The sequence below is a fragment of the Lingula anatina genome, chromosome 1, assembly GCF_051362555.1.
Source record: "Lingula anatina isolate TDL-2025a chromosome 1, LinAna3.0, whole genome shotgun sequence".
In the NCBI taxonomy this organism is placed as follows: Eukaryota; Metazoa; Brachiopoda; class Lingulata; order Lingulida; family Lingulidae; genus Lingula; species Lingula anatina.
The window spans coordinates 46,595,908-46,622,733 of NC_141767.1; the positions used below are offsets into that span (position 1 = coordinate 46,595,908).

Consider the following 26,826-nt stretch of genomic DNA (forward strand, 5'->3'; position numbering starts at 1 on the left):
TTGCCATTGGTTTATCCCAGGAAAATAGTTCTGGCACTTTTCTCGCCAAAATAGTTATCCCTTCAATCCCCCCATTTTAATTTTGAAGGTTTAAAGTTTTGAACGTAAAATATCTAAATTAAAACAATAGAACCACTATGTAACGTACGTGACCACGTGAGTATACACAAACAAACACACAAAAAAACAAGGCAGCAAAGCTGTCAAATGTACAGACAAAAAACAGAAAATAAAGATGCAAAAAAGGTCATTTTGTTAATTTTGATGCAATAATAAATAATGCTTATAATAGCACTATCAGTCAACACTGAATTTTATAATCTTGCACAACAGGTAAAATGGTCAATAACATGAGCGGACCCAGAGATATTCTCTGACAGTATTCCAAAGTATCTATTTTGATCCATCCTCCATTTTGATGGTCTTCCAACAGAAGAAAAAATAGATACCAGGCAATATAAACTTAATAACCTGACTGTCTTCCGGAAGTCCCAGAAGATGGTCTCAATCTACCCTTTCAATAAGATTACAGTTTCAGGACCATGAGAGTTCAAATTCACATGATGTAAGTCTCAATATTTGAAAAATGATGACAGTGCATAAAATAATATTACATAAGTAACATAATGTTTAAAGACATAAAAAACAATACAACTGCTTATGTGGAAATACAGAAATGTCAGAGTCTCAGGCGGATGAGAGTTAAAAGTCACAAATGCAAGTGTTTGAGAAAAAATTATAAAGGAAAACATAACAAAACTAGAAAAGCACTCCGAGAGTGCAGACCTCTGCCAAGGTAGCAATTGTTGATTATTATTGATTTTTGTCCTCTTTGGCCCACTTCTGACAGTTCCTGAAAATTTCAGCAAAATCGGTCCATAACTTTTTGAGTTATGTTGATGACAAACAGGGGTGAAAATATAACCTCCTTGGCAGAGGTAAATATAATTCCAATGAAGCTGCTATTCAAACGTTTAATCTTTCAGTTTGATATATATATATATATATATATATATATATATATATATATATATATAAAACTTATTTGCAATATTAAACAAAATTTACCTGCATAATTATCACTGCTTCCTTATTATTAATCTAGCAGAGAGCTTAACCTATGGGAGTTTACAGGGAAATATCAACAAGTGTGCTTTATGTAATCTCAAATCACAAGTGTGCTTTATGTAGCCTATCAATTAGGCAAATTACTTTATAACTGAAATTAGCGAAGTGATACCCAAGGGAAATTTACAGACTGACCCTCTCAAAGTTCTTTCAGGCCCATAAGTCACAACTTAAGAAGAGCACAAAACAATAATGCACAAAATAGGAGACTACCACTTCTGATGCAATAATACATTATGTTTAACTGCACAGTCAACATCAAATTTTAATTTTGCACAACAGGTAACACCGACGAAAGTAAAAGCATAAGGCTTCAGGCCCATCAGAGTTAAAGTTTATACTTAGAAAGTGCCAGAATGAGAAAAATGAAATTTCACACAAAATTGCATTAAATTCAATAATAAATGATAACCCAATTGACCTGGCTTTCTAATTTGAACTGCATGCCAATCCTAAAAATCATACTCGTAAGTTAAATATAATAATAAATAACACAGTTTTCTTTTCATAATGTTTGCAGTAGCAGTGCAAAAAGATTATTGTCAATTTTGATGTAACATTACATAATAAATTATAGAATAATTATCACCAATTTTTGATTATTGACTATAAATAGCATGAACATGTAGAAAATTTGATTACCATCCGGCTTCATGTCCATGGGAGCTCCGAGTCCCACAATGAATATGCCAAAAAGATAATGAATATTTCACTAAAATGTATAACTTCCAGAAAAAGAAGCCCATTTGACTGCTTTTCCAACTTGGGCTGCATTTTAGTCCTGTGTTTCTTTTTTGAAAGTTTGACAATCATAAGTAACACGGTTTTCCCATCATGGTCATCATGGCAGATGTGGATGATTGAATCTGACAAACTGCAATGATATGAGTTTATTTCCGTTTTGGACACTTGATTACATAATACATGATAACTAGTTTACCATCATTTTTACATAATCAACTAACAATGTTGTAAAGATGCAGGAAATATCAAACAAACACTTTTATGTATCTTATTAGTTCAATAATGAGACTGTTAACATGCCTAAGAATTGAATCTGAGGAAATTTGAAAAAACAGTACAACTTCTAAAATAATGGCCCGATAACGCTGATTTTCGAACTCAACCTGCATTTTTGTAAGATTGACCACTCCTGTGAGTATAATGACAATTGGCTAAGCTGTTTTTCTTATATTGTGTTATTAATGTTACATATATGTTGAAAAAAGTGAAAAAACAGCATAAAAAATTAAAAGAAAATGTAAAATAAAACATAACAAAAAATACCAATAAAGCTGCTATTCAAACTTTTAATCTAGCTGTACAATTACTAACATGATATGAATAACCCTATTGAGTTTGAGAATAATAAGGCACTGTTATTCATCTTTGGCATTAATGTAAGCGTTACACAAAATTTTTTTGTAAACTTATTTTCCATATTAAATAACATTTACCTGCATAATAATCATCGGTTCCTAATTATGTGACAGAAAAAGAAAGCTAAACCGATGGGACTTTACAATGAAATCTCAATGTGTGTTTATGTAATCTCATTTAATACCCACTTGAAAATTAATTAAGCAAATTATTTTATAACCCTGAAATAACTTGAAAATCAATTAAGCAAATTATTTTATAACCCTGAATTAACTGCCTACTATCCATATACATTTATTGCACCAATTAGCACTGTACTGCATTGCTTTCAAAACAGAAAACAATTACGATGGTTTTCCAACACAAGCTGCACTTCAGTCTTTTCAGTAAGGTTGATTATCATAAGTAACATGGTTTTCCCTTAATCGCTATCCTGGCAGCAGTGTCCAAAATAGGGTTTTCTTTAACTTTCATGCAATATAACATAATACTTAACAGCATAATGACCATCAAATTTTTTATAAAAAAATAAAAATATCATGGATATTCAGAAAATGTGATATGGAAAGGTCTCCAAGGACATGGAAGTTAGGGTCACACTTTCAAAATGCCAAAATGTTAACAAGAGATAACTGTACTGAAATGATTTTCTTTCCATTTTCAACACCTTTTTTACATAAAACCATCATCAATTAACTGTCATTTTTAAATGATCAACTAGGAAAATTGTTGACATAGGAAAAATATCAATAGAACAATTTATAATGTCCAATTAGCTCCATTTGGAGATTCTGAACATAGTGAATGATTGAATCTGACGAACTGCAATGGTGAGTTCCTTTCCATTTTTGATACTTTATTACACAATGCAGGATAATAGGTTTACCGTCATTTTTATATAATCAACTAACAATATTGTTAAGAAGCAGAAAATGTTAAAACAACACTTTAACATATCCAATTAGTACCGTTATGAGACTGTTAACATGCTTAAGAATTAAATCTGAAGAAAAACCACTTATATACAAAAAGGCTAATAACTTCATCAAAACTTAACTGATCAAGCTTATTTTCAAACTTGATCTGTATACTGGTCAGATTGATCACTCCTGTGAGTTGCAAGACAAAAGGCTGATTGGTTTTCCTTAAAATGCGTTATCAGTGTTGCATGTATGCTGAATAAAGGGAAAAAAACAGCATTACTTTTGTAAAAATAGTCCAATCATGCCAATTTTCAAACTTGACCTGCGTATTATAAATATTCACCAGTTCTGTAAATTTCAATCCAAGGAAAGGAAAAACATTTTTACACTTATCATGTTATCGGTGTTATAAAAGTGCTGAAAAAATTGAAAAAAAAAAAAAACAAAAAAAAAACAGGATAACTTCCATAAAAATTGCCCGATCTTGCTGATTTTCAAACTTGACCTGCGTATTATGAATATTCATTAGTTCTGTAAGTTTCAAGCCAAATGAAAAAACAGTTTTCCACTTATTGTGTTATCAGTGCTGCATATATGCTGAAAAAAGTGAAAAAACAGCATAAATTCCCTAACAATAATCGAATCATGCTGATTTTCGAACTTGACTTGCGTATTATGAATATTTATCAGTTCTGCAAGTTTCAAGCCAAAAGGTAAATTGGTTTTCCACTTATGGTGTTATCGGTGCTGCATATATGCTGAAAAAAAGTGAAAAAACAGCATAAATTCCCTAAAAATGACCCAATCATGCTGATTTTCGAACTTGACTTGTGTATTATGAATATTAATCAGTTTTGTAAGTTTCAAGCCAAAAGGTAGAATGGTTTTCCACTTATCCTGTTATCGGGGTTGCATATATGCTGAAAAAAGTGAAAAAACAGCATAAATTCCCTAAAAATGACCCCATCATGCTGATTTTCGAACTTGACCTGCGTATTATGAATATTCATCAGTTCTGTAACTTTCAAGCCAAAAGGTAAAATGGTTTTTCACTTATCGTGTTATCGGTGCTGCATATATGCTGAAAAAAGTGAAAAAACAGCATAAATTCCCTACAAGTCACCCGATCATGCTGATTTTTGAACTTGACCTGCATATTATGAATATTCATCAGTTCTGTAACTTTCAAGCCAAAAGGTAAAATGGTTTTTCACTAATCGTGTTATCGGTGCTGCATATATGCTGAAAAAAGTGAAAAAACAGCATAAATTCCCTAAAAGTAACCCGATCATGCTGATTTTCATCTTGACCTGCGTATTATGAATATTCATCAGTTCTGTAAGTTTCAAGTCAAAAGTAAAATGGTTTTCCACTTATTGTGTTATCAGTGCTGCATATATGCTGAAAAAAGTGAAAAAACAGCATAAATTCCCTAAAAGTGACCCGATCATGCTAATTTTCGAACTTGACCTGCGTATTATGAATATTCATCAGTTCTGTAAGTTTCATACCAAAAGAAAAAACAGTTTTCCATTTATCGTGTTATCGGTAAAAGTGCATGGCGACGACGGCGACGACGACGACAGACGCAGATGACGGCTATATGTACAGACACATCTGTGTCTGTACATAAAAATGCCAAAATGTAAACAAGACAGCACTGTCCTGAAATGGGTTTATTTCCATTTTTAACACTTTTTTAACATAAAACCAAATAAACATTTTACTGCCATTTTTATATGACCAACTAAGAAAATTGATGAGATGGGAAAAGTATCAATAGAACAGTGTTAAATGTCCAATTTCCTCCATTCTGAGATTCTGAACATAGTGGATGATTGAATCTGACAAACTGCAATGATATGAGTTTATTTCCATTTTTGACACTTTATTACACAATACATGATAACAAGTTTACCATGTTTTTTTACATAATCAACTAACAATGTTGTAAAGATGCAGGAAATATCAAACAAACACTTTTACGCATCTAATTAGTTCAATAATGAGACTGTTAACATGCCTATTAATTGAATCTGAGGAAATGTGAAAAAACAGTATAACTTCTAAAATAAAGGCCCGATTATGCTGATTTTCGAACTCAACCTGCGTTTTAGTAAGATTGACCACTCCTGTGAATATAATGCCAATTGGCCAATCCGTTTTTCTTATAATGTGTTATCAATGTTGCATTTATATTGAAAAGTGAAAAAACAGCATAAATTCCCTAAAAATGACCCGATCATGCTGATTTTCGAACTTGACCTGTGTATTATGAATATTAATCAGTTCTGTAACTTTCAAGCCAAAAGGTAAAATGGTTTTTCACTTATCGTGTTATCGGTGCTGCATATATGCTGAAAAAAGTGAAAAAACAGCATAAATTCCCTAAGAGTGACCCGATCATGCTGATTTTCGAACTTGACCTGCGTATTATGAATATTCATCAGTTCTGCAAGTTTCAAATCAAAAGGCAAAATGGTTTTCCACTTATCGTGTTATCGGTAAAAGTGCACGGCGACGGCGACGACGGCGACGACAGCGACGACGGCGACGACAGACGCAGATGATGGCTATATGTACAGACACATCTGTGTCTGTACATAAAAAACGAAATATTAAAAAGAATTTTCAATTTTTATTTTTCATTGGCAATGTACATGTATATCAATTCTTTTGTAAGACAATAGGAGACTTGCATTCACACAAATCACCTAAGCAAAATGCCACAAAATCAGGTATACTTTGAGCTACTCGTACGACCCAATACTGGAGACCATCGCCAGCACCATGGCCAAACACGCTGAGAATTCACGTAAGTGAGCCAAAATTGTTGAAGTGACATGTGCTGTCCCAACTTTGAGCAATGGATATTTGACATGTCGTCTCTTAAATTAGGGAACAGCGTTTAAAGAACTCAATAAAAAACGTCTAGTGTCTAGCTTACAGTCGAATTTTCGCTTTGATAATTACTCAACTTAAAAATAACTTTGTTTATAACGTTGCTGCTGTATATTTGTATATCTGCAAGTAAAATATCTTGACTATGAGGGTAATATGCCATCAGTAGACAGAGGCATTGCCAGTAATAATGGTCAGCATATATTACACACTTAACTTTAAAATGACATAGCTCTGAAATGCACCACATGAATAACTGATTTCTATTTTATCAAGTAACAGTGATCACTAAGTGTGACAATTTTTGTCTCCCAGAGTCGGACATTGATGGGGAGGAGGTCCAAAATTGATAGATTTACCTTATCAAAGTCATAAATATCAATCTTTCTTAGCTTGTAGTCATAATACACACCCATACGTTACTATATCAAGCTTCTAGTGTTAGCTTGGCAGTAGCCGTTCCAGAGGGTAATCATTTCTAATATTATTGCACTTTCAGTACCAAACATTGTAGTTTGATTTATCTAAGCAAATTTGTTGTTCTCCATAACTGAAATGGACCATGGTAACAAGTGTTCAGAATTGCGTAATGATAGAGTTCCGCAGATGCAGACAGCTGTCAGTGTTAAAGATTACAAATCTACAACCAAACACAAATGCGTATATCATCTATTTCTCTTAAATGGTTCATTTTTCTTCAATCACTACTTTCTTATATCTGTACACATATTCTAATCTGAAACCCTTGCATAACACACCCATTCTCTTTTGTTCCAAAGTCAGACAATTGCATTGTTAGGCGACATAAGCCATCATTCTTAGACTAATACATATCTATAATATATAGCAATGTTAAACAGGGCTACCATTATGAAGATTATTAATATTATTTACAAATTAATATTACTATCCTGAGTGACATCAGGTACTGTATAGTTATCCAAGCTGGTAGCTCGAATTTCGAAGACAATATATATGTATTTAATTAAACAAAAGTGACTTAATTGTAGTCATGCATTTCAAGCTTCCCAGCATTTTTTATGTCTTAAACATACTTCTAATGATGATTACAGAATTCAAACTGTTACATGCCTTTCAATAGCTATGAAGAGGTTAATCATCGTAAATTGAGCATAATGAATCATCTTACACTCTTCACTAAAAATTCTTTTTTGGGAAAAAATATGTTTAATGTTAGATTCCATAATAGATGAAAATACTTCAATTACTTTTTTTCCCCAAAGCTTATGATGGTAACAGTTACAGTTATTTCACATAGATGTAATGAAATCTAACAGTCATTTCCTGATATTGGCTCAAGAGCATAGTATTACAAAATAATAATAATAATGCAATGTGTGTGTACATAAAAAATAACATGATTATCTTCACTACAATTTCAGACAACCAATGCTAAACCAAAATTAATTATCCTTTTACAATTTCTTTTGTCTTATTATAATATTGACCAGATCATCTTAACTATCCAGCACAAGTTTTTGCAAAATCCACAGCAGGAATTGAGCATCACCACACTGCTTTAAATTCACCAAGGAAAAATAACACAAATTTCAAGATAAATAAAGAATGAACTTGCCAACTTAATTTCAGTTGGTTTTTAGTACAAGTTGAAGTGCAATGGATGAAATCAGTTTTGAACAATTGCACAAAAACATGACTAGATTTCTTTTCAGCCATTATGTCCTCTTCAAATCTGACAGATTCATTCTGAAAAATCTACCACAAATTTAAAGATTCATACTTATTTGTAGTAAAATAGTTGCACAGTACTGGCAAAACAAAGCTCAAGTATTTATTTTATATTTATCAGCATGTGTTTTTTCTGCCAAAAACAACACTTAAATCACTTAAACAGGTTTCTGTTAATCCATTGGTCCCGTAGAATCTGATATCAATTCTACTTCAACCAAACACACTTTCAGCTTTCCTGCTATTCACACAGTTCAATACTAAGTAAAACTACAGTACAATTTATAAAACATTTTAAAATTCGATAAAAAGCTGGAGATTCCATCTTTGCAAAAGCTCTCACAATGCACTTAATTACAGCTCATGAAAACATGCACTCCATGCCATGACAGATACAGACTTTGTCTCCAAAAAGCATGGGGATTTGCCTTATCACACTTGCTATTAAACTAAAGTCATAGGACAGGACATATGACATGAGGCTATCTTAAGAATGTTTTGCTAAATATATAGCCAAAAATTCTTTAAACTTCCTTTGCTTTCAAAATTGCAATTAAATATTACACCTTCAGAGACAATAAACACCTGGTCTGTCATGACACCAGTTCCTCATCTTTTTAGGCCATAGCAGAAGGCAGTTTTGGTGATGGATGCAATGGACTTTCCATTATCACTCTGCATCTTTAAATTACACAGCATAAAAACTCTTTTAATACTACAGAAAATTTCTCTCAGACATTAATCAACTTTTTATACTTAAGACTGCACAAATCAACCTGCCAATCTGTTCAGATCCTCAGACCAGCATTTGACAGAAAATAATAAAGTAACTTATTTTACACATGTAGCAAGGAAACTGAACTACTTATTTCCTAGTATAATGAGGATGTTATGATGAATATATACACTTACATGAATTGAGCAAATAGTAATAAATTTGTGGAACATTTATAGCCAAGGAGTCAAATTATTCAAAAGTTAAGATGGTAAAATGCCTAGTTAAGCACTGCCTTTGTTAAAGCTGTCCTCTTGCACCAATCATTACATTAAGCAAAATCAAAATTGACATGTAATTCAATGCTATGAAAAAGCATCTAGGGGCATTTATGTTATTTCACATGATTTTCACTCAATAATAGGCCACAGTTCATTTCTATTTCATGCCATTTAAGTGTCACTGTCATGTTAAAAATGACACTAAAGGCAAAGGTAGTGTGACCATTTTCAGCTACTCGTGGCAGCAAATGCAATATATCCCTTGTATGTAAATGAGTTTACTGTGCCCAGTGATGGAGAAAGGCATAGGTGGAGATATAAATAGGATTGTCTTTGCTGCCACTGGTGATCTAAGGTTAATCAGACAACATGGAGAAGTGCCCCAATGTCAAAGGTCTTATCTTCAACTTGATCTTGACTAAAGACAACACTTCATACACCTATGAATACCTACCATATGCTGGAATATATATGTCAACTGTGCTTTACCAGATAGTTGATTTGAAATAGAAGAAAAAATGTGCTCAATCAGAAAGCTGATTAAAAGCATTGATGCAGAATTCACAATTCCAACAAAAAAACAAAAGTTGTACTTAATCAGACACCCCACATTCGATCTTTTTGATCATCTGATGGCCATGTTGGTCCACATTCCTGCATCAGGTAATGTTACACAATACAATATCATGTAATGATAATAATGATTACACCTAGACATCATCTCTAGTGAATACTGGTTGTTGTAAAATTAGCAGACTCCACATAGCTTGCTAGCTGACTGGTGGCACATGTCCCTGGGGTGCTGATGAGGGGGAGGAGGAGTCCACTTGGGCCATGTTCTGGAGAACTGGGATGAGAGGCTGGGGGGAGCTGCTGGAGTGGCAGTTCTTCACACTGTTCCCTATCAAGGTGGCTATCCTATGGCGATCTTCCTGTTATCAGATAATTTATTTGTATATATTTCAAGGAGATATCAAGAGAAAAACAATGCAATTTTAACTAAATGATATATAATTACATGCATACATTATATTATATAAATAAGCAACAAACTATAGCACAGCAAATTCTCAAACATTCACCAAAGTATATGATTCAGTATATTTGATAGTTGTATAAAACCTTTAAATTGGCTGTTGGATGGAAGTAATCACTTATTTAACATTTCATCTCTTTATTCTATGGCTAAATACTATAAAGATAAATGCGCGTCTCAGATCAAACCTTTATCACCTAATCTGGCTAAAAACAATTAGAGCTTTCACATTTGTAACACTAGTTATCTGTCATTAACCTCATGCCAAAATTCAATCTCCACAATGATGCCTAAGAATTCCAAAATATCCAACTAAAAGATCTTCATAATTGAAAGACATTTCACACTGCCCCCTTGTTTGCAACTCACTTACCATTATAGATAAGATGAATTAGATTGGTGGAGTGTGATAAGTGTTAAGATGTACTCAAGATGAGCATGATCTTGCACATGTAGAGCACAATGATTTTCATTTAATTCTTACAAAAATAATCATAATATCTTAATTGTGTAATTTGACATTAAAGAATTTTGCTGGATGTCAAGATATAATTATGCAGTTGAATGATTTGATATTGACATGAGATGATTGGATGATGATAGACTTTTATTGAATGTAAAGTTATGAATACTACTTCTTTAAAGCCTCATGTTACCCAAACGATAACACTCATAAGACAGGGAAAAAATAGTTACACAGCCTAAGTGGCAAGTGCATGGTCACAGAATTTAATTGCATGCTTTCATTTTACTAACTTAAAGAGGAATGATTGTTACTACTGGTTTCAACACTAACCTCATTTATAAATCCATAATGCACTAGTTCTTCAGCCAAAATAAATGGAGTCTCTTCTTCATCTGTAAATTCACAATTTAACTGCCTGTTCATTTTGTCATCCATACGGAGCTGCAGTGTCAACTGGAAATAAAAAAAATGGTAGAATAGTTATTATATATGGCAGATTTTCAAAGTCCAGTTACACAACCAACTTTACAATGACCTTATGTTGACATTAAAAGCAGATCTTTACCAAAACAAAATGTCAGGAGTAATGACAATACTATTCCTGGTGAAACTCTAACAGAATATTTACCAAAATAACCAACTAAAAATAAGGATTTTCAAAATGTATTCCCTTCTTTCTAATGTATCCATAATATCTCATTAAACTAGTATTTCAACAGTCCTTCCTTATCTAAATGATAGATAAGGTTTGCACATGACTTTATTATTTAATAATATTTAATGAACCACTTGTATAGCAGCTTTTCAGCATTCTATTAACTAACTAAACATACATGCAGGCCTTCCCCATTCTCCATCTTTTTCACCACAGCAGACATGCTGATCACTTTACGGGACTCCACATCAGCAGGCTCTGGTGTGTCAGATTTGACGGACTCTGCCATCTCGGGAGATATTGCTCTGGCTCTTGAGATAGGTGGGTATTGCATTTCAAAAATTGTCAAGGGATATATTCCACTCCTGTAAGAGTAAATGAGTTTAGAGATAACTGCAACTTTCCCCATGAAAAAATATGTTTTACACATTTAGTATATAGATCATTACTCTGCCTCTTGAGATAAGAGGCTGCTGCATTTCATAAAATTGAGTAGGGGTTTCTGATATCCTTCAACTTAAAAATTAAAATGAAATAAATAAAAAAATTGGAAACCATCAATAAATGTTCTTATTATAGATATAGATAACAATAACTTAAAGAAAAGGTGAAAGTTACCAAAAAGAAAAAAAGTGGGTTGACTAAACATAATATTAAGTAAACAAATCAGGAAAGTTATACTCCCATGAAATAACATACCTGACATCTTCGAGGAATTTCTCAATTTCTGTTACTTCACTAGGAAGCTGCGACACACTGAAACAAAAAGATCTTTAAATATCATACAGCCCTTTATGTTCACTCTTGAACAAATATTCCAGCAAGGTTAGACATTTAGTGTAATTGTTTTTTGCACCAATCGCTGTCAAGATGATAAGTTCAAAAACATTCAATCTAATGTACCACTTAAACAGACAATAGTACAATGGAATATAGCAATGTACAATGACTAAGAGTTGTAACATTCAAGTGGTGCCATTTTGTATTGTGTTATGTGTGATATTCAAACTGAAAGCACAATGGGTCTCAACCGTCTTTGCACACCACCCCAACAATGTGCTGTACTCGGGAGCCAATGACGGAATTACAATAAAAGTATGGCTCAAAGGACAGCTTGTCCATACGATATTGACATAGACATGAAAAAACTCATTTTCCCATTGTCATTTATTTAATTGACACAAACTACCTTCATTAAATGGTAATCAACAAAGATTGGAATACTGATAAATTTATTTCGATACCTTTATCGACGACATAATCTAGATATGACGTGATTATATTTCTCATAATCTGCATACTTAATTATCAATTAAAATCTCTTATGTTTGAATAAATTCATGCTTTTAATACAGGAATCATTTCATTGAGAATCTGCCACAAAATTATATGTAGGTAAAATGAGGCAGGATAGATCAACTTTCTTACATTTACTAAAGTTACAAAATTGTGTCATTGGCGAATTTTGATTGATGCTTTATATCTCATATCAAATTTTCTACACTGCAACAAGCAAACAATTCTTTCTCATAGAGAATGAATCATTGTCTATGTGCATACATAACACACATGCTGTAGTATAAACAGGAATAATTAGCAAACAGGACTCATAATATTACAACTTGGAAACCCAATTTTTCACATTACTCTGCTTAATTTTTCACAATAAACTAGAAATACTATTATTACATGTACCTTTCATCCACATAACACAATCAAAAATCAAAAGTACTTAATGACCTGTAACAGTACTTCAGTTTAGCTCATAGTAAATAGTATATATTATACCAAACAGTATTTTAATCGGACAAACTTACCTCCATGCTACTGGCTCTTTCTTTGTGAATATCTCTGCCACCACATGATTGGGTTCCAACTGAGGTCGGTACCCATCCATCCATGTTTCAGACAGTATTCCTAAGAGAAATATAGGGATTATGTCAACAAAATGGAACTGGCCTACAGCCCACAGGAAGCACAGCATCAATTTTTCCAATGAGATCTCTTCTTTTAAAAACTTTGCCCTTCACAAATTTTTACCCCACTTTCATTGTTTTTGCAATACCCCCCCCCCCCCATTGGCCTTTTATCTTCTTTCAAAACAAGCTTTAGCTGAATTACATAACAATCAAATCTTATATTTATGCAGAAGCATTACAGATACTACAAACAAGAACAAAAATAAAAATAATAATAATAAGTGACTAAAACTGCTAAAACTATACTCTAAATACTTACTAGAATTTGCACAACAAACGTGAGCAGCAAGCAATTTCAAAGAATAAACATCAACCAGTATTGGATGGAAGAGAAGGTCTCTGGTGCTTGGCCTGTCTTTTGGGTTTTCAAGTAAGCACTTTGATATAAAGTCCTAAAATGGTTGAACATATAATGAATAAATGAAACAACCCTGCAGCTCCTGTTGACCTGCTATGTCTACTGATTTACTGAAAATCGAAAAAGGACATAATAATATTAGCATTATAAAAACAATTATTCAACATTATGGTTTATATAAAGTGGCTGTTTCAAAACAGCATGTTCCTTTTTTCTCATTTGGCTCCTCCATTCTACTTCATTCCACTCATGCATCATGAGATTTCCATTCATAAATCTTGACATGACTTACCCTTTGCAATGGGTTTTCTAAAGATTCTATTGTCTTTTGGATTGCTTCTCTGGAATAATTGGCTGTGTCTCCATTCCCTTGGATAGGAACTGCTGCCATCTGAATAAGGATAGAGTGATAAAGAAGTGTTCATATTGAAAATTAATTAATGCAAATTAATTAATTCAAAGTCCTTATCACAATTTTATATATTATAGATAAAGAGTGTCATTCTGTCACTTAAAATGGAGACCTTGTACTGAAAGCAGATAGACTATCAAATTCTAAAGCAAAAACGGGTGCACACCACACAAGTATATACACAAATGCATAAAGTAAATGTTAAAGTTTGCATTAATCATATAGAGAAAAATTGGCTGCTGTTTCAATTTCATAATGGCAAAACCATTCTTATGTGAGTTTAGATAAAACTGACTGTCTCACTGAATGTTCAATTATCTAAAAGCAACGTTTTATTTGCCTTAAGGACAGTTTACCTGTAATGCACACATCCCGAAAGAATATATATCTACTGCTGCTGTCACTGGTGCATTAGCTGGAAATTCAAGATAATACTTGTTAAAAAATGCGAAACAATCTGATTTAATATCTTCAACTTTATTAAGACACTTTACAGGACTTAAAACAAAAACTCCAAGTTTAACCACTTTCTTACAATTTCAAAAATATTATGCACAAATGCTTTTAATACCAGATTGTACAAAATTTGCCTAAGGAAATTTACTGATTCTGTTGCTTTTATTTTCAATTCTTATACAGAAAGCAGTTCAGTTCTAAGAAGAAAGAAAAATAGTACAACTTTATTTTATTGTACCTAAAGTTTAAAGAGATTTATTGGTATCTTTCCTCTTCATAAAATAGAAATGTGTAGTGTTAACTTTTTTCATGTAGATCGCTGATATAAAATGCATATTACCATAAATTTATGGTAAAGCATATCATATATATTATAAGGTAAAGAACAATAATTTAGGTCATTTTCCATTGATTATTCCTGTAGCTAAAATGTCACCATGCAGGCTGCAGTAAATACTTGATAGTAAATATTGCAATATGTGCACTTTTTCCATTTACTTGTACAGCTAAATGTTCACTCAAATTTCTTTCTAAGTATACATTTTTACTTTTTGCCTAAAGGATAAAATTGTGACTTGCAAAAAAAAAGGATATTTGTATGCATGTAAGTAATTTATAGCTTTATCAAAAAAAGTCATAAAAAATACACACACTCTTTGAGCACCAAGATGCAAAGTCTGCCAAAGTTTATATGCTTTTTAACCACTCTAAGTAACAATATTACTAATGCCTGGGTAATTTAGATGTGGGTGAATAATACAAAAGGATTAAGAATAAACAAGGCAGCAAAGCTGTCAAATGTACAGACAAAGAACAGAAAATAAAGATGCAAATAAGTGAAAAATTAAATTTTCACAAAAAACTGTTAAATTGCCAGAAAAATTTACCAAACAGACTGGCTTGCCTATTGAAGCTGTATGTTAGACCCATGTTTCTTTCCTGTAAGTTTGAGAACAGTAAGTGACATGATTTCCCTTAAATGGTCATCATAGGAGCAGTGCCCAAAATAGGGGTTTCTTCAAATTTTGATGCAACATTACATAATGTTTAACAGCATAATGACAATCAAATGTTATTAATAAAATATTAGTAACATGGACATTCAGAAAATGTGACAAGCAAAAGTCTTCAAGATCATGGAACTTTAAAGTCACACCTTGAAAATGCCAATATGTGAAAAATTAAATTTTCACAAAAAACTGTTTAACTGCCAAAAAAAAAAACCAAACAGACTGCATTGCCTACTGAAGCTGTATTTTAGTCCCATGTTTCTATCCTGTAAGTTTGAGAACAGTAAGTGACATGATTTTCCTTAAATGGTCATCATGGAAGCAGTGCCCAAAATGGGGGTTTCTTCAAATTTTGATGCAATATTACATAATGTTTAACAGCTTAATGACCATCAATTTTTAATTATAAAATATTTGTATCATAGATATTCAGAAAATGTGACTAGCAAAGGTCTTCAGGCCCATGGAACTTCAAAGTCACGCCTTGATAATGCCAAAATGTAAACAAGACAGCACTGTTCTGAAATGGGTTTATTTCCATTTTTAACACTTTTTTAACATAAAACAAAATAAACATTTTACTGCCATTTTTATATGTCCAACTAAGAAAATTGATGAGATGGGAAAAGTATCAATAGAACAGTGTTAAATGTCCAATTTCCTCCATTCTGAGATTCTGAACATAGTGGATGATTGAATATGACAAACTGCAATGATATGAGTTTATTTCCATTTTTGACACTTTATTACACAATACATGATAACAAGTTTACCATGTTTTTTACATAATCAACTAACAATGTTGTAAAGATGCAGGAAATATCAAACAAACACTTTTAGGCATCTTATTAGTTAAATAATGAGACTGTTAACATGCCTAATAATTGAATCTGAGGAAATGTGAAAAAACAGCATAACTTCTAAAATAAAGGCCCGATTATGCTGATTTTCGAACTCAACCTGCATTGTAGTTAGTTTGACTACTCCTGTGAGTATAATGACAATTGGCTTATCTGTTTTTCTTATATTGTGTTATCAGTGTTGCATATATGTTGAAAAAAGTGAAAAAACAGCCTAAATTCACTAAAAATGACCCAATCACGCTGATTTTCGAACTTGACCTGCGGATTATAAATATTCATCAGTTTTGTAAGTTTCAAGCCAAAAAGTAAAATGGTTTTCCACTTATCGTGTTATCGGTGCTGCATATATGCTGAAAAAAAGTGAAAAAACAGCATAAATTCCCTAAAAGTGACCCGATCATGCTGATTTTCGAACTTGACCTGCGTATTATGAATATTCATCAGTTCTGTAAGTTTCAAGTCAAAAGGTAAAATGGTTTTCCACTTATCGTGTTATCGGTGCTGCATATATGCTGAAAAAAGTGAAAAAACAGCATAAATTCCCTAAAAGTGACCCGATCATGCTGATTTTTGAACTTGAACTGCGTATTATGAATATTCATCAGTTCTGTAAGTTTCAAGTCAAAAGGTAAAATGGTTTTCCACTTATCGTGTTATCGGTGCTGCATACATGCTGAAAAAAGTGAAAAAACAGCATAAATTCCCTAATAGTGACCCGATCATGCTAATTTTCGAACTTGACCTGCGTATTATGAATATTCATCAGTTCTGTAAGTTTCAAGTCAAAAGGTAAAATGGTTTTCCACTTATCGTGTTATCGGTGCTGCATATATGCTGAAAAAAGTGAAAAAACAGCATAAATTCCCTAAAAGTGACCCGATCATGCTGATTTTCGAACTTGACCTGCGTATTATAAATATTCATCAGTTCTGCAAGTTTCAAGTCAAAAGGTAAAATGGTTTTCCACTTATCGCGTTATCGGTAAAAGTGCACGGCGACGGCGACGACGGCGACGACAGACGCAGATGATGGCTATATGTACAGACACATCTGTGTCTGTACATAAAAATAAAACAAAAACTATGCTAGGCCAACATCATCAGAGAGAAGGTGAACATTTAAAATAGACATAAATAGGGCAGGTATAATGTTTTCCTGGGTCAACTTTCATCAACACTGGAGAGCACTATTTTCTGGATAACAATATCCACTATAAAAAATCTCAAAATGTTCTCTTAAAATAAAGATGGTCTATATTTCAGCCTAAGAATTTAATTTTTGCTGCATAAAACATTGTGCTATTTAGAGTGGAAAACAAAAGCAATAGATTGCACACCACAACAACATAACCGTTTATACCCTAACTGCTCAAAACTAAGTATAACTAATTGTACATAAATATCATTCTACACATTAAAGGCCATTCCAACCAACAATATGCATGGAAGTAAGGTCTGCTGCAACAGGTGATATCATTCCAGTCAAAACACAGACAGGGAACTTTTATTATCAGACAAAGGCTGACTTGGGAGAAATCAATATATGTTTTCTTCTCCCTAACACCATTTAACTAGTAGCACAGTCCCACAAGTCTCTGTGGATTGTAACCCCTCCCCCCTCTCTCAAAAATATGAAAAGCATTTGCACTTGGGTTTCTTTTGCTCGGTTAAATACTCAATGTATTACTTACAACACAGGTTTTCAGAGGAAAAGTACCTGCATAGGTGCATTGATAATTCTGAATCATTTAAACTACACACTCACCCCTTTTTTAAAATGAAACATAGTATTTTTGTTATTATTTGGACTGAATTATAGTTTATGGTAAGTGTATGCACTACGTACATTAATCTTTCTATATTAAAGGGAAACCAATAATACCATTTATCATCTGGACCAAATTTGACACTTAGCACTAAATTTATCACAGAGACTGCGCACACTTCACGTTGATACTTTTCTTATGACATGGCTTAATAACACCTCTTTTTAACAAACATCTGCTTGTCATAATTTGCACAATATTTAAGTGCTAATTAAATTTGAGCCTTGAATACTAGATTCTTAAAATCATTTATGTCCAACAAAGAAAAAATGTGCACATATACATACTTAACACCACTTCTAATGAACGTAGCATTATTATGCTTGATGTTATATAGATGTCAGTAAAGCACATTGTGTACTGCAATAGATATTATGCACCTGTGAGTGAATCTGACTCATAAATACGGGAGATCAAAATATGAGGTCATACATTATGCAGTATATTAAAAAAATCCCTGGTCACCAAGTACATAAACTATTTGGGTTACTATCTGATAACCAGCACATCTCATCTGCTTGTTACCAAATGATTAAATGTCATTATTTCCCCTTGGCCCGCATGAATATCAAACTAATCTGCAATTATCTCAAAAAAGTGAAAAGTAATTAATAATATGCTTCTTATACCAAATGGTATACACTGAAGAAAGGAAACTCCCAAATTTCGATATTTTTGTAACTTACTTCCATACTCTGGAGCAATATAATGCATGTTTTTCTGTTCTTCTCTACAGGTTTTCACATGGTTGTGAATTGCATCAGGAGCAACTAAAATAAATGTCATCATTTGTCAATATTATGATCATAAATATTTTGTTTAAACATTATTTTTTTACAAAAAGTGGCAAATAAAAAGTGCTTAATTCTAAAGGCATGTGTTGACAACCCTCCCAATCTATTTACTTTCTTCAGAAACTTTGCTTTAAAAAATATTCCCAAGACAGTGCACCTGCCATGTTAAAACTGCACATGTACTGTGTGAAGATACATCCGTTTCCTTGATAGCATTCTCAGACTATGACTTCATACTAATATACTTTCACAGACGTAACTAAGAAAGGAAATAACTAAAAATTTCTAAGGCAATATTTTTCTTACCAAATTTCAAATTGTTAAAAATAAAAAACACTGTGTTTAATTTAACACACAATCATTACTATGTCAATTTCAACTTGCGTTTAATTTCTTTCCAGTTGCTATTATTGGAAATTTTCATTGATTTTTTACAAGCTTCAATGGAAATTCAACCAACTTAAGGAAAACAACTTTCTCAACATGATAGGGTGTTTCTTCCCCTACCTGAGCCAATCTTTATAAGGCCATTGTGCTGAATAAAGATGGTGTCACAGGTCAGGTTACCATGAATGATTGGAGGGTCACAAGAGTGTAAGTAGCTGTAAATAAAAAAATAATCTATCAAAGGGAAAGACATGGCCTAGTTTAGTGAATATTGATATTCTGCTATCACATTGCTGGTCACTTCATAACCATGACATGTTTGATACATAAATCACGATTTTTTTTCGTTACGGTTCTACTAAGGTTTACCTGCTGAAATAGCAATATTTACACAAACACACCCTGCCCAAACTTTACCTTAATGCTGACAAAATTTGTGTGCACCATCTTTTCCAGGCTTTTATTGTCCTGTTATTTTTCTTTGTTCTTTTAAGAAACTGTTTAAGGGAACCAGAAGACATATATTCTGTTATGAATATGACCTGAAATTAAAAATTTATAGTATGTTACCCTCTGAATAACTACTATCAAACTTGCATCAATTCCTATTCAAATGTATTCTATGGATTTTGATAACAAGCTTAAAGAATTTTCTTGCTCTCCATATATATGTCACTACATGACATTTTACCAACAGATAGCATATTTATAAACCTGGTGGTTGAATTATGTAAAGAACGACAACTGGAGTGCTAGCATTAGACAGCCTACTTAAATTATTTAAGCATCCACATCTAACTTATCATTATCCTTGAAAACTGAATATGAACATGCATTAGACATTTTTCTTATTATTTATAACAGATACAAATATTAAACTACAGTGCCAATATACCATCTCTGCATATCACAGACAATTCAGTTTCCTGCTCTATTTTAATGATCAATGGTTTCTATGCAGAGGGGTGATAACTGTGGATAAAGTGGCAGAGAAACCTCAACACAACACATAATTATCAGCTTCATTAGCAATGTGGAAGCATACCACCACAAGAACTAATGCCTGCAGATAGTCGTGTCTGAGAGCTATTTCTAGGTTACTGCTGCAAGTTCATAACGTGTACTACCACTGTAGCAAATGCATCTCATTTTATGTGTTCATCTTTATCCATACAATAAGAAAACTTATTGCATCATATGACAAAATATGACAAAAAAAATTAAACAAAAATAAAACAAAAAGTAAAACTTATGACATAACAGAGACAATACCAGTATATACATACTCTTGGTTTGTCAGTCTTTGTGTCAGTCCAATATTTATGGAACTTGACAATATTTGCATGCTCAAGTTGAATAAGGTTGTCAAACACTTGCTTGATCTTCTCCTAAAAATTAATGCAATTAAATATGAAATAACCTTCTTCAGTTGCAAAAAAACTCCTGATATTTCTCCCCAATTTAAACTGCACACCTTTTAAAATTAAGTTAATTTCAATATTTTTTAGATCAAAATAATCTTAGAATAAGGCACTACAGTAAAGATAATCCACATTAAATTTGTATTACTATATGTTAAAAATTAACAAATAACATAAAATAAAATTTTGTAGAAAGTCGACAAATTTACTGAAAGCTAGCTCAAGCTTGAGACTGCTACAAAAACATATCTAAACAATTACATATCTTTCTATTTTAGTTATTATAAAGCAATATACAAACCTGCTGATTTTTGAAGTTTTTCTTTTCTGAGAATTCTACTTCGTTCCATACAACTTCCACTCCCTCCTCTGTATCCATGGCAAGAAAGGCATTATCAATGCCTGGTACATCTCTCTGTTGTACCTGGTAATTCAAGGAGAAGAGTTTTCCATTTAATCAACTTTCAAAACGTATTACATTATTATTTGCCTTTGAAAACCTTGCAAAAATATTTCTAGTGAAGATATGTAACACAAAATTACCAATGCAAGAAAAAAAAAAAACAAATTCATAATATAAAGCTAATAGTATTACTTTCTGTAATGTTGTTCCAGTAATTCAAATTTGCTTGGCCAAAATAGTCAGTGTGTCCATAATGAAGAACAAAGGCGGCCATATGATAATGATTTTTAGAACTGGACTGTTTTACGTATGAAACAATACAACAGCAGTTCCTGTGAAGAAACTTAACTGTTTTCCACACTGTCATGTCAAATTTACAATAAAATAATAAACAATCCTGTAAATATGAAATGTACCTCTGAACTTTTTGCATCACATCTATTTTTAAAGACCCTAACTTCCAGACATTCCATTGATTTCTCTATTGCATACAGATGCACTTAATTCAAAATGCTATATTTTGCACTGGTCCAGAGCATTCTGCAATACATTCTTTTCTCCAGATTGTGAGTGCAACAAACCAAACAGTTCATAAAATTGTAAATGTTTATATGCTTCTGGCAAAACAACAATAACTTGCACTGTCTTACAAAGATCAAATAAATCATGAGCACACATGTTGCTATTATTCACAAGAACCTTCACCACTGTCCATAACAGCCCGTGTAACAAGTAGCCCAAGAAGTGCAGTTTGGAGATGCATACCTATGAGCTGGTCAAACCTATACAGGAGATTGTATCAGTGATTTTTTTCTGCTGAGTTGTTCTGACAATGTGCTTCCTCTTGTGAAGACAGACAAAAAAGATATTTTTCACTGCCAAGATAACCCTTGATAAAACTAGCCAGAACTTAGAACAAGGCAGCAAAGCTGTCAAATGTACAGACAAAAAACAGAAAATAAAGATGCAAAAAAGGTAATTTTCTCAATTTTGATGCAATGATAAATAATGCTTATAATAGCACTGTCAGTCAACACTGAATTTTAATCATGCACAACAGGTAACATGTCAATAACAGGAGCGAACCCAGAGATATTTACTGACAGTATTCGAAAGTATCTTTTTTGATCAATCCTCCATTTTGATGGTCTTCCAACAGAAAAAAATAGATACCAGTCAATATAAACTTAATAACCTGACTGTCTTCCGGAAGACCCAGAAGATGGTCTCAATCCACCCCTTCAATAAGATTACAGTTTCAGGACCATGAAAGTTCAAATTCACATGATGAAAGTCTCAATATTTGAATAAATATGTACAAAATAGGTCATTTTGTCAATTTTGATGCAATAATAAATAATACTGTCAATCAACACTGAATTTTAATCATGAACAACAGATAACATGGTCAATAACAGGAGTGAACAGGAGAGATATTTTCTGACAGTATACCAAATTATCTTTGTTGATCCATCCTCCATTTTTGATGGTATTCCAACAGAAAAAATAGATACCCGTCAATGTAAACATTAAAATCTGACCATCTCCCAGAAGGCCCAGAAGACAGTCTCATTCAGCCCCTGCAATAAGATTACAGTTTCAAGACCACAAGAGTTCAAATTCACATAATGGAAATCACAATATGTGAAAAATGAAAACAGCGTATAAAATAATATTACATAATGTTTAAAGACACAAAAAACCAATACAATTGCTCATGTGGAAACAAAGAAAATTCACAGCACTTCTGGTGGATGGGAGTTAAAAATCACATTTTGAAGATGCTGGTGTTTGAAAAATAATTAAAAAATTTTTTTAAAATAAAATGTAAAAAATTCCAATAAAGCTGCTATTCAAACTTTTAATCTAGCTGTATTAACTTGATATGAATAACCCCACCAAGTCTGAGAAAAATAAGGCACTGTTATTCATCTATAGCATGTTGGCATAACACATTTTTTGTTATAAATTTATTTGCAATATTAAACACCATTTATCTGCATAATTATCACCAAATCCTAATTAAATGTGACACAGTTAAGAGAGCTAAACCTACGGGACTTTACAGGGAAATCTTAACGAGTGTTTTATGTAATCTCATTTAATGGCCAATTGAAAATTAATGAGTAGGCAAGTGACTTTATAGACCTTAATTTAATTAGTGATCACCCATGGGACAATTTTATAGACGAGACTGCCATCCATACAGTACCATCATATAGCACAAAGGTGTTGCATACATGCTGAAAAAAGTGAAAAAACAGCATTACTTCTCTAAAAATTACCCGATCATACTGATTTTCGAACTTAACCTGCGTAATATGAATATTCATCAGTTCTGCAAGTTTCAAGCCAAAAGGTAAAATGGTTTTCCACTTATGTTAACGGTGCTGCATATATGCTGAAAAAAGTGAAAAAACAGCATAACTTCCCTAAAAATGACCCAATCATGCTGATTTTCGAACTCGACCTGCGTATTATGAATATTCATCAGTTCTGCAGGTTTCAAGCCAAAAGATAAAACGGTTCTTCACTTATTGTGTTATCGGTGAAAGTGCACGGCGACGACGACAGACGCAGATGATGGCTATATGTACAGACACATCTGTGTCTGTACATAAAAAATATGTCCTTTAATATTCATATTTCACAGTCCAGTTCTGGTCATCTTAGGTTGGAATATCTTCCATCTGTCAGGTGATACAATTCGGACTTCAACAACATACAGTACAGAGTTAAAAGGTAATATGTAATGATATTTTGTTATACTTATACCCTCCAAATACTGCCAGAAATCATTTCAATTTATAAAGTTTTTTTTATATTTCTTACGTTTGATTTAAGGAGAAACCAAACCTACTTTGAAGTATTGTAGAAAATAGCTTACATCACATAAAATTCTGTGATAGGTTAAATCATCTTTATTTACATACAAGCAACATGGCACAAGATAGGACACTAAAAAAATATACATGAAAATAGGTTATCAGCAATTGGCTGTGTACTGGAAGAAGTTTATTACTTCAGTGGTAAAATCCAATAACTCCCAAGAATGCTTAGCAAGATATATCAATCTGCAAATATCATAGCCGCCTTTCAAAATTACAATAATGTGTTGTTTATAAGCAAAACATTTTTCTTGTTTTTACTTAACATTCATCTGGATATTATCACAGGTCTTTGAAACTGTTTCTTCTCTGCAGACAGGGCTGTGCATACTGTATTAATATAGATGTAAATAATACTATGGTATTTCAGTGCCTAAAACAAAGCCAATGTTGATCTTGGCAAAAACCCAGGTCAGTAATTACCATACAACTGGACATGAAACCAGTATATAAAACTTAATCTACATTCAGTTAGATCTACAGAGCTGTTCCATCCTTTCCTGTAAATGGAAAACATGCTACAAGAAATTGGATGTATACCACCACGAAAAGATTTTACTTGAATCATATTTCACACCAACTACACATTAAATTAAATCCTAGTAAGAAATATAGCTCTGTATTCAATTTAACTTATCTGAAGCTACCATGTGAAATTTGACTCAATTAAAAAATCAAAATGGTTGATTTTTTTTTTTTTTGTTGTGAAAAATAGCGATTACTATTATTATTATTGTATAAGAAAATGGACCTAGTATCAAAATGATCATATACACTAGACAAAAGGTGACCAAAAGTACATGCATCAAGGCATGTAGAAAATCACACTATGCCAGCTTGATAGCCTGATTAAAGAGGGCTGCATTCCAGCAGGCTAATAATAATATCTTTCAAACCAGGTTTATAATCTCTTGCACTTGGTGTTATGATATTCCTCATGTAGAAAGTTTTATACTTCACTTATTCAAAAGGTTTTCTTTTATGACTTCAAATTAAAAAAAAAAATTCTAGCTCTATGTTTGTATTCTAATGAAAGAAGAGACAGCAATATGAACAGGGTATTATGTTAGGAATATATGATATTCATATAGATATATACTAGTATATGATTCATAAATGTATTTTATATTGTGGCTATCTGACAGAAGAGAACTTATAATCACTGGTGCCTCTGACAATCAATGTCTACAATAAAGTTGGGCCAAGAAAAGAGGCACCAAAGGCCTAACATACTAGATATAGGCCTAGACATGTTACTAAGATTGGCTTAGTAAACATGACCTCAGGTTCACATTATAAACCGAAATAACTCAGGCAACTTACTTTCATAAAGCAAATCTATTCTTCAATTCTATCTTTTTCAAAGTACAGAAAATCAATCATGATTGTTTGTCAGACAGGATTAAAAAATATTCAAGCATTGTCTGACACCTAAACATATGTATTTCGACATCACTCAACATCAGATATTAAACAAGTAAATGCTTAACAGGTGGATTATACATGCTGGCATTATCAGTTTATGGCTTTTAATGATTAAACTCTGTTAATATTGGTGGAACAGAAATACTGATTACAAATGTTCACCCTTGTCTACAGAAGGTTTAGATCATAATATATCTTTCATTTACCATTCAAAAATTGTATTCAAAACTGTGTCAAACAAAACTGAAATGATTGTTTCTAAATATTATAATACAATTGATTTGCATAAAAATGTTAAAATGACAAAAGAGAAAACTGACACATATTTTAAGCTTTGGGGAAATTAGTGAGGTAGTCAAGTCTTTAATCAAGGATGTCCAAAATGCAGATCAACCTATGTTATGACTGATAAACATCTAATCAAGATGTTAGAGAAAATGGGCAGTAGGGCAAACTCGGGAAAATCAGTACATCTAAGTGAAACCTGTGAGGCTTCAGTGGGTGTTTTCCTCACTTAATGTCAAGTTTTCAAATTTTACTTCATGTGAACACATATTTCCAAAATACTGGCTAAAACAGGATATAACCGAACTATATTTTGAAACTTACAAGTATGAAAATTAATAACATATGATAAGGCAAACGTCCCAGGTGTTATTCTAAAAAATAAAACCGACCACTCTTATAACTGAGTGGCAATACAAAGATTTAAAATAGAGAGCCGAATTTATCAGAAATTCCCAACTTAAAGTCAAGAGTAAGAGGTGTGAAGCGAGCTATGATTTATCTGCCCATAAAATATTTCAATTTGTTGCATGATTGTAACTATAATCGGATAAATATGACCGACCCTCAAAACCCACTCTATTCCATGAAAAAGAAATTGCACAGATCTACAATCTCACCTAACACAAATGCCAAACTTATGCCTACCTCCTCTCTTCTCTTTTGCCATCTGCCACATGGACTCTCTTCTAAAACATCGCTTTCGTCCTCTTCTGTTTCATCCCCGCTGTCATGCTGAGAACGCTTCTCAGATTCACCACTACCTTTACTGCTCATTCCGATCAAAATCTTACCGAAAAATCGGTAAATTTTGATCTGTTCTTCTTAGATCTCTATAGTGCGTACAATATTTGAAATAACTACTGACAGTCGTTCCTTTCCACACTTTCTCATCTGCATATCTGGGTTAGGTTCGGGCTGATGAAATATGTGGTTTTGATTGGTCAAATTATAGGGTTACTGCTAATAGCAGGAACTTGGCAAGATAATAGCGGCACTGCCGCAACGTGACTCCCCAAGCTAGCGTTTATATCTGAAAATAAGGGAGATTTCTTTTTGAAGATTTAAGTCACAGTTAAAGAAATACGTCAATATGTGCACATCAATGAAATGCAGGGGTGGATC

At 32.6% G+C, this 26,826-nt stretch overlaps 1 protein-coding gene across 1 annotated transcript; it reads right to left on the reverse strand.

Moving 5' to 3' along the window:
* Window positions 1-6,049: 6,049 nt before the first annotated feature.
* Window positions 6,050-26,621, reverse strand: LOC106153269 (nuclear receptor-binding protein). Its single transcript, XM_013527136.3, has 14 exons — window positions 26,350-26,621; window positions 21,002-21,124; window positions 20,566-20,667; window positions 19,697-19,821; window positions 19,400-19,494; window positions 18,785-18,868; window positions 14,301-14,359; window positions 13,825-13,923; window positions 13,434-13,566; window positions 13,013-13,112; window positions 11,895-11,951; window positions 11,374-11,560; window positions 10,871-10,993; window positions 6,050-9,970 (listed from the first exon to the last, which is right to left on the reverse strand). The coding sequence occupies exons 1-14, from the start codon at window positions 26,476-26,478 to the stop codon at window positions 9,809-9,811; spliced, it is 1,578 nt and encodes a 525-aa protein (XP_013382590.1). The 5' UTR covers window positions 26,479-26,621; the 3' UTR covers window positions 6,050-9,808.
* Between the last annotated feature and the right edge of the window lie 205 nt (window positions 26,622-26,826).

Bases quoted from the DNA above. Each gene is read 5' to 3' on its own strand.
- LOC106153269 (XM_013527136.3), bottom strand. From the start codon at position 26,478: ATGAGCAGTAAAGGTAGTGGTGAATCTGAGAAGCGTTCTCAGCATGAC. The intron at 21,125-26,349 runs GTAGGCATAAGT...TTGAATTACCAG, and splicing joins GGCAAAAGAGAAGAGAGGAG to GTACAACAGAGAGATGTACC. The intron at 13,567-13,824 runs GTAAGTCATGTC...CAACCATTTTAG, and splicing joins TAGAAAACCCATTGCAAAGG to GACTTTATATCAAAGTGCTT.